The sequence below is a fragment of the Microtus ochrogaster genome, chromosome 7, assembly GCF_000317375.1.
Source record: "Microtus ochrogaster isolate Prairie Vole_2 chromosome 7, MicOch1.0, whole genome shotgun sequence".
Taxonomy (NCBI): domain Eukaryota; kingdom Metazoa; phylum Chordata; class Mammalia; order Rodentia; family Cricetidae; genus Microtus; species Microtus ochrogaster.
In genome coordinates, this window is record NC_022014.1 from 48,308,680 (window position 1) to 48,317,933 (window position 9,254).

General features: G+C 46.7%; 1 protein-coding gene across 2 annotated transcripts in view; it reads left to right on the top strand.

Annotated features, from left to right (window-relative positions):
* Rufy1 (RUN and FYVE domain containing 1) overlaps positions 1-9,254 on the top strand; it is a 46,628-nt gene that overhangs the window by 2,553 nt on the left and 34,821 nt on the right. Inside the window, exons 1-4 of one of the 2 annotated variants that reach the window (XM_026780644.1) lie at positions 6,353-6,434; positions 6,545-6,718; positions 7,872-7,989; positions 8,731-8,832. In XM_026780644.1, the coding sequence (XP_026636445.1) occupies positions 6,392-6,434; positions 6,545-6,718; positions 7,872-7,989; positions 8,731-8,832 (437 nt within the window). In that variant the 5' untranslated portion in view covers positions 6,353-6,391. Of the gene's footprint in view, positions 1-6,352; positions 6,435-6,544; positions 6,719-7,871; positions 7,990-8,730; positions 8,833-9,254 lie in introns of those variants that run through there. The other variant, XM_005350147.3, reaches the window with a different exon arrangement.

Sequence of the window (9,254 nt, forward strand, 5' to 3'; positions counted from 1 at the left end):
CTCGAACTCACAGAGATCCGCCTGCCTCTGCCTCCCGAGTGCTGGGATTAAAGGCGTGGGCCACCACCGCCCGGCTTGCTGCTGCAATTTAAAATATAAACATAGGTCGGCAGGATGGCTCAGTAGGTAAAAGTGCTTACCTCCAAGTTCAGTGGCCTGAGTTGAATCCCCAGGATCCACATGGTAGAAGGAGAGAGGGGACTCTTACAAGTTGATCTCTGCCTACTGTGTGTGTGCCGTGGCATACACACAAACCCCCTCAATGTATATATGGGCGTGTGTGTGTGTATTTTAACTAAGGTACAATTAGCTTAGGCCTCAAAGGTCAGGATCATGACTACCACTCTTCTACCTCCTTGTCTTGTCCCACTGGAAAAATCTTCAGGAAACAGTGCACAAGGAGCTATCACTTGTGTTCATAATGCCTTCTTTTAGAATATGCCCCCCCCCATCCTATGGGTAACATTTGTTAATCCCACTGAAGAAGAGTAAAGACCCAAATTCGTTATTCAAATTATGCAAGCTTTATTTTCTGTCAAACAGGGCTATTTCCCTAAAGTGGGGATTAAGAAAATAGCATCAAACAGGAGAGGGTGGAGTTTATATTAGCCCAAAATTGCAAGGCTAGAGGTTTTCCAAAGGTTTTTGGTTATATAGGAACTTGGCAGAAGACCTCAAGATTATTTTGCAGAATATCCTATCTTATCAGAGTGGAGGTCAGGGTGTAGGGTGTGGAATGTGTCAAATTCCAGAAAATGGCTCAAGACGTGGCATTTTCACAGAAAACAAGAATGAACTTATTTTGACCTTGTAACAAGATGGTTTTTAATCTTAAAATGGAATCAGGCCGGTCCATCACATGGCACAGTTAACTGTAGTTAAATGTGGAAGGCGTATATACTACAATAATGATGAAAGGCAAGCCAGTAACCATGACTTCTCTGTACCAGATTTCTGTAAGGATTCTTGAATGTGTGGGCTGTACTCTGTACCTCTGGCAGTACAGCAGGTTTGTTTACAGGGCTGTCCCATAGTGCATGAGGAATGCAGTTTTACAAGTGTTGTTGTTTTTTTATTTCTGCTGCACGGCAGCCTCACCTGATCCTGCTGACTGTCTCCAGAGCTGCCTCCGCCACCTCGCTGCTGAGGCCACAGGCCAGGGGAGTCTTCTCTTCCCGCTGCTGCTTCAGTCATCTCCCTGTAGGGAGACAAACGTTTTGTCTAATCTCTATCCTTTTATTTTACAAAAAAAATTCAGGTACCGGATGCTGGGGTAAAAGCCTGTTAACTCAGAGAGGCAAAAAAAAAAAAAAAAACAGCTGGTTGATCTTTCTCCTCTGCAGTCGTCCCAAAAAGAGACCCTCGCAGCCAGGCGGTGGTGGCGCATGCCTTTAATCCCAGCACTTGGGAGGCAGAAGCAGGCTGATCTCTGTGAGTTCGAGGACAGGCAGATCTCTGTGAGTTCGAGACCAGCCTGGTCAGAAACCTTGTCTCAAAAAAAAAAAACAAAAGAGAGAGAGAGACCCTCTCCTACTCTGCCTAAAAACAAACCTCCTCCAACCAGATGTCCCTCCCTTCTTCTTTTGTGCCTCTCTTTCTCCAACCGCCCAACTTTCTCTCACATTCTATGGTTACTTCCAATCAACTGGTTGCTTGCTCCTGCTCTCAACTTATTGCTGATTTTATTTAATACAATCTCAGGGTCCACAGTGTGATCAAATATCCTGCAACACAACTGCAGGGTCACAGGCTCTGGGAATTCTTCTATTCCCCTTGTAACCTTGTCCTTGATCAGTCATTGACTGAAGCCTTGTTATACAGGTCACACTGTTCATTGACAGATAAAGCATGCCTGGGCCCCAGACTCGTAACAAGTGCATACCTGGAAAGGCCCTGTTTTCCTGCACTGTAATGACGTAAAGCATAGACAACACTGTGCTTACTGAATGCCACACTAGTGTTAGAGCTATATTCGTACCATTGCCCCCTTAACTCCAGCTCCACAGTAGCCGTGACGGTGATAGGGCTGGCTTCATGGGTGTGGATTCAATGCAGCCACTGGGACCAAAGGGCAAAGTTTACAGAACCTGCTTGGAGTTGATGATAATTCTTTTCAGTGAGCTGTCATGTCTCACTCCTGTAATCCTAGCACTAGCGAGACTGATGCAGGAGAATTACCATAAGTTTGAGGATAGCTTGTCCTGCATAGTGAGACTCCTGTCATTCCCATCCCCCCAAAAGTAAATTATACAGTAATACTTTTCGTTGAATTTGTGTGGGAGGAGTTACTTAATTGTGTATGTATGTGTGTGTGCGCGCGCGCGTTTACACCATAAGTGTAGGTACTTGTAGAGGACCAGAAGAGGGCACAAGATTCCCTAGAGCTGGAGTGAGGCTCCTTATGCTGGGATCATCTTAGTTTTTTTTTTTAAGATTGTTTATTTATTTATTTAGTATCCTGCCTATAGACCAGAAGAGGTCACCAGATCTCATTATAGGTGGTTGTGAGCCACCACGTGGTTGCTGGGAATTGAACTCAGGACCTCTAAAAGAACAGTCAGTGCTCTTAACCGCTGAGGCATCTCTCCAGCCCCTGGGATCATCTTTAAGACCAGCACACACTCTTAATGAACTGGGCCAGTTCTACAGCTCTGAATGAAGTGGCCGGGGTGAAAGGATAAAAAGGAAAGGTGAAGTGGGCTCCTTCGGTGGCCCCTGCCAAGGTATTGCCACTAAGTAAAACTCCAGGTGCAGCAGAGTTAGCGCAAGAGGTTTATTGGGGGAGGAAGAGAGTGAACGAGCAAGAGAGCGAAAGGCTGTCTCAGAGTGTGGATGAGAGAGGCAGACAAACAACATGGAAGAGGAGAGTCAAGAGACAAGAGAAGCAAGAGAGGTGTAAGAGACAGAAGTGTGCCTGATGGATGCTTTTAAGGGGTGCACTTGTCACTTAGCTGACGGTGGAAGACACCTAGTGACAGATGATGCCGTAATTACCTCAGCGGCTGAGGCAGGCTGCAGCCACCATGGGAACTAACAATGGGGCCAGGGAGCGTGGCAGGGGCACTTGGAGCCTCATGTGGGATCCCTGTCTGTCTGCCTTCTCAAAAACTTTGAAACTTCTCCCTCACACTCCTCAACTTCACTGTAACCATGAGTGGCCAGGAAGAGCAGGGACAAAGCCCCTCTGAGCCCTCTGCATTTCAGGGCAGGGTGGACTCACAGCACACTAGTCAAGCTGCAGAGGAGACTGTCACCCACCAGTGAAGCTTCTCTATAGGAAGGGAAGATTGACACTGGCGCTTTGGTCCTAGCCCAGATTTGTGTGGGCTTTATGAATTGTATGGGGGAGCCAGGTGATAGTTACCCATCCATTTTATTACATTTTATTTATTTAGTGTGTGTGTGTGTGTGTGTGTGTGTGTGTGTGTGTGTGTGAGATGTGTGTGTGTGTGTGTGAGATGTGTGTGTGTGTGTGTGTGTGTGTGTGTGAGAGAGAGAGAGAGAGAGAGAGAGAGAGAGAGAGAGAGAGAGAGAGCTGCATGTGGAAGTCAGAGGACGGCTTTCGGGATTGTTTGCTCCTTCCATCTTGTGGGTTGGTTACTGAACTCAGGCCTGGCAGCTCACACCTTTATACCCACAAAGCATCCTGCTGGTCCTGCTATCCCACCCTTTAAAAGGGAAACTTGAACGCAGACAGTATCTCTCTCAAGCCTATGCTCTGCTTCCAGTCACAGCACAAGGCTACCTCTCTCTTTAGGTGACGTCTTCTGTAAAGTGTCATGATGTCGGGTTTTGAAATTAGCCACTTCAATGAAAGTATTAAGTAATAACAGTCACAGAATGTGGCAAAATATGAGCATGGCTTCTTAAGGGTCACAGTTGAAGGAACTGCTGGTTTGGGTGTATGTATCTCCACAGGTCAGCCATGTTTAAACCATCAGCTCATAAGCCACACACTCTACCAAAGGCGAGGAGAAACAGGGACAAGACAGTGGCCAGCACTTCAGGCCAGGCTCCCTGATACCTTCTCTGTCACTATTGCCACGGGTGCTCAGTGGTAGAACTTTTTTTTTAAGATTTATTTTATTTATTATGTATACAGTGTTCTGTCTGCACACCAGAAGAGGGCACCAGATGTCATTATAGATGGTTGTGAGCCACCATGTGGTTGCTGGAATTTGAACTCAGGACCTCTGGAAGAGCAACCAGTGCTCTTAACCTCTGAGCCATCTCTCCAGCCTGGTAGCAGAACAACATTAAAGAGAGGAAGGAGTTGGGTGGTGGTGGCACACGCCTTTAATCCCAGCACTCAGGAGGCAGAGGTGGGCTGATCTCTGAGTTCGAGGCCAGCCTGGTCTACTACAGCTAGTTCCAGGACAGGCTCCACAGAGAAACCCTGTCTTGAAAAAAAAAAAAGGAAGGAAAAGAAAAAGAAATTATGTGGGATGCTGTGGGTGCTTTGAATGTTTGTTTTACAATATCCCACATGTGCATAGTTGTCTTGTTTTAGTTGGGAGTTTCCTTACACATGCTTGTGTGTGTGAGTACACATATGTACTGTTGAATCTTTGCACACAGCTCTCCGTTCCCAACACCCTGTTTTCACACACACTGGACGTACAGAAAGGCACCACTTGCATCTTAGAGCTAGTTGTCTGAAGGAATAACAGCGCCTATAGGGGGTCTTTAATTCACACTTAACTTAGATAGGGCCTGGCCGGGTGGAGTCTTAGCTCTTCACAGGGCCGGGGCAAGAGGCAAGCTGAGCCAAGAGCTGAAAGCTAGACGAGGTAGCATAGTGGCAAACACTCTGGAAGAAGTTATCTCATGTGTCTGTCTCCTCAGGTCATGGTGTGAACAACTATGTTTGGTTTTCTTTGCTTTTTGAGACAGAGTCTCATGTAGTCCAATCTGGCCTCAAACTTGCTATGTAGACAAGACTGGTCTGGGGCTCTGACCCCCCCCCTCCACCTCCCACGCGCTGGGATTCAGGAACACACTGCTACACCCATCTTCCTGCACCAGTGGACAAGACTGAAGGATGGCGCAGGCCGAAAGGCAGGAACACACCACGGGGAGACCTCTTCACCCTGCAGCTAGTACTCCTGTGGGGGCTTTCAGTGTGGGGGCTTATATTTTTTATTGTTTATTTAACTTTATTTTATGTGCATTGGTGTGAAGATGTCAGTTCCCCTGCAACTGGATCTTCAGACAGTTGTGAGCTGCCATGTGGGTGCTGGGAATTGAACCCGGGTCGTCTGGAAGAACAGTCAGTGCTCTTAACCACTGAGCCTTCTCTCCAGCCCCTCTATTTTTTTTAAAAAAATTGTTTTTATATTTTTAATTATGTGTGTATGGGGGAAGGTGGGTATGAGCAGGTGCCTACAGAGTCCAGGAAACAGCTCAGGATGCCCTGGAACTGGACTTACAGGCGGTTGTAGGCCTGGGTTCTCTGAAAGAGCAGTTTGTTCATAACCACAGAGCCATCTCTCCAGTCCTAGAGTCTAAACTTTTCAAACTCTAGCATCTCCTTTTCGTGGGCTTAAGCGAACTTTTTTTTTCTTGGATTTTCGAGACAGGGTTTCTCCATAGCTTTTTGGTTCCTGTCTTGGAACTAGTTCTTGTAGTCCAGGCTGGCCTCGAACTCACAGAGATCCACCTGCCTCTGCCTTCTGCCTCCCGAGTGCTGGGATTAAAGGCGTGCGCCACTACCGCCTGGCTAAGTGGCTAAGCGAACATTTTTTAAGCACTTGTTCTAGCTGTCCCATACCAACTGTAGACGGACTCTTTTTTTTTTTTTTTTTTTTTTTTTTGGTTTTTCGAGACAGGGTTTCTCTGTGGCTTTGGAGCCTGTCCTGGAACTAGCTCTGTAGACCAGGCTGGTCTCGAACTTGTAGACGGACTCTTAACTCTCCAAACAAAATGACAAGACGAATATAGTAGAAATGAACATACTAATAACGAACTTTTTTAAATGGTTACAAAACATAGACTGGCCACACATCGTGGAGGAAGGCGCAGGGTCTAGAAAGGAAGGGAGGGCTCTTTCCTGAAGGCACGCACAGTAGGATAAAGAACGTCGCGAATCCCTTTGAGGCAAGTGTCTTTCCTACTCGGTCTAAGGTCAGACAGTAAAAAATGGCTTTCCTCTTCTGTGGCTGGCTCTGAGGTGGCTTTGTCCAATAGGAGTGGTCGAAGGCGGGGCGCTTCCTCTGTACGCCTTCTAGCTTGGGGGCAAGGCAGTCTAGACTTTGTGTCCTCTCATTGGTCGGGGAAGAAACCAATCGCGGCGAGCCTTGCTAGAGTCATCGCTCTAGCAACGCGAGGAAGCATCAGTCTCTGATTCCACACAAAGCCCAGGTGGCTTGCTTAGGAGCTGTGGCCAGCAGAGATGGACTGCGATTTGACTACGAGTCCTGGATATCCTCCCGCCAGTGCGTCCTCACCCTGAACAAGCCCCTGGTCCTCTGCCGCGCCACTGACCCCTCTCACCTCCACATCCCTCTCAGCCCACTAACGAATATGTCCTTGCTTGTGCCCGCAGCTTCCAAGGGCCAGATGATGGAGGAGCGTGCCAACCTGATGCACATGATGAAGCTCAGCATTAAGGTCTTACTCCAGTCTGCCCTTAGCCTGGGACGCAGTCTGGATGCAGACCACGCCCCCCTGCAGCAGTTCTTTGTAGTGATGGAGCATTGCCTCAAACATGGGCTGAAAGGTGAGCCTAGGGGCGTTTAGGAGCATAGAAATTTGGGCTAAATCTTTGCTCTTGCTAGTGCCAAGCATTGTGGTAGGTGTAGAGAGGAGAGGTGCGCACAAAACAGATTCCCTGTGATCTAGAGCAGTGCTGTCCAGTGCAAATGGCAATGCCAGCCGCAGAAACCGTTCTTAGTTCTCTGGTTGGCACTTTCTAATAGTAAGGCTTAAAATCTGCCGTGTTCTACATTGGCAGCACATGGCATTCCAGTCCCTAGGCTGCACGAGCCACACTGCAGGTGCACCATTAGTAGGACCTGTGGCCATCGGTGGCCCGGGGGAACATAGTTTCAAAGGCCAAGACCGTGACAGAAACACAGAATTACAAAATGCTACCAGTTCAGGGAAACAAAACAAGTAAGATGATAGGGAATGAAGTCAGGGTATTTCAGATGCACGAAGGAGAGTTCTTTCTGACTTGTGAGCTGAGACTTAAGGAAGAGAGAACCCTGCAGAGATTTGGGTCCACAACATTCCTTGCACAAGAGACAAAATGGTGCCAATGTCCTGAGTGAGACCAACCTTGGCTTGAGGCAGACGCCTGGTAACCAGGAAGTGTGGGATGAGAGAATGGGAGATGAGACCTGGGAAACAGGGAGGGGCTGGATCCTACAGGCCCTTAAGAGGTCATGACAGGAGCTGTATTTTCTTCTAAGTGAGTTTGGAGGCGTTTGAGGAGGAAATGTGACTTAGTTTGCATCTTAAAAAAAAGAAAAGAAAAAAACTTCACCAAATTAAGAACAAATTGTAAGGGTAGGGACATGAAGATACTAGGAGCATCAATTAGGTTACTGTGGCAGTTCGGTAGGGAAGTGGCTGTGACAGCTAGGAGTTGAGCACTGACGCTGCCACCAGGACAGAGGTGGCCGGATTTCGCAGATTTCGGTTCATAAGCAGCGAGTTCTTGAAGAAAGAACACGATGACAGAGGAAGCTCACTGCCAAAGGAAAGCAGAGCTGATTTGTTCTGTGGCCACTGTAAGTCCAAAAGTCTGGCTCACAGAATTGAGTGTGGGGCTGTGACACACTGCCTGGCTTTTGAAAGAGAGACTATGGACCCCCAGAAGAAACTACACCCTGTTCTTACATCTAACAGTGTTGTTTTTTTCCTTTTAGTTAAGAAGAGTTTCATTGGCCAAAATAAATCTTTCTTTGGTCCTTTGGAGCTGGTGGAAAAACTTTGCCCCGAAGCATCAGATATAGCTACCAGTGTCAGGAATCTTCCAGAACTAAAGTGAGTAAGTAGTAGTGATATCGCCTGAACGCTTGCTCTTTACTCTCTGCTGTTTCCCTCCCCTCCATTCTCCTCTGGTTTGGAACACTCTGGCAGGAACCATACCCAATTTCGGCTCTAATCTAATCCCACCCGTGCTGCACACTATTCACGTGACCTTAAGACTTGAAACTTCCTGGGCCTCAGACTCCTGCTCTTCAGGACGGAGACAGCAGTTGCCTCGTGCCACATGGTTCACGTAGTTTAAATTTGTTGTTGAGGCTGCAGCTATGGCTCAACAATCAGAGTGCTTCTCGCTCTTGCAGAGGACTGAAGGACCCACGCCAGGTGGAGTGTGGGAATCAGGGAAATTGCAGTTGTATCTCCAGCCCACGATGTATATCTCACATCATATTTTAGCACAAACATAAAATTGCATGTATGAGTCCATGCCTCAGAAATTTTGCCTCAGAAATTTTATGATACTCGAACACTTGAAATGCCTGTGGTACAAAATTCAAAAAGTACCTAGCTTGTACATTAAGCATTCTCTCTGCCCACACGGAACCTTTCTAACCCCAAACTACCATGTAACTTCTGTCTCTCTCTCTCTCTCTCTCTCTCTCTCTCTCTCTCTCTCTCTCTCTCTCTCTGAGTGTGTGTGTGTGTGTGTGTGTGTGTGTGTTATCACCCAGATAATTTGTTTCCTTCTGTATTTGTTGCTGTTATTATGCCTTACCGGTCTGATTCTCTGATTTCCAGGACAGCCGTGGGAAGAGGCAGAGCTTGGCTTTATCTTGCTCTCATGCAAAAGAAGCTGGCAGATTATCTGAAAGTCCTCATAGACAATAAGCATCTCTTAAGGTACTCCACATGTGTTTGTCTTTTACTCTGTAGTTGCAGCGTAGCCTGTAGATCATTGTGAAATAAAGGAACTGGAATGTTCAGAGCTAAGACTGAAATCATGACTCGTCTTCAGTGCTCTGAGGCTTGGTTTGAAGTGTTTCTCTGTTGAGCCCTGATATCTCAGAAGCATTGTAAATGAGACTCACAGCTTTGAAATTCTGAAGATAACCTCCCAGAATATTAATACTTATAATTTGGTAACTGGCAGCCCATTCAATTAAGTTTCAATAAAATGATACTTACCAAATTAGATGATAACAAGAATAAAATATCTTTTGAACTAGGGACATTTCATATCCAGTTTGTAAAGTGTGTATTTCTTAGTATTAGTAAAAACTTAAGGGCTGGAGAGATGAATTAGCAGTTGAGAACACTGGCTA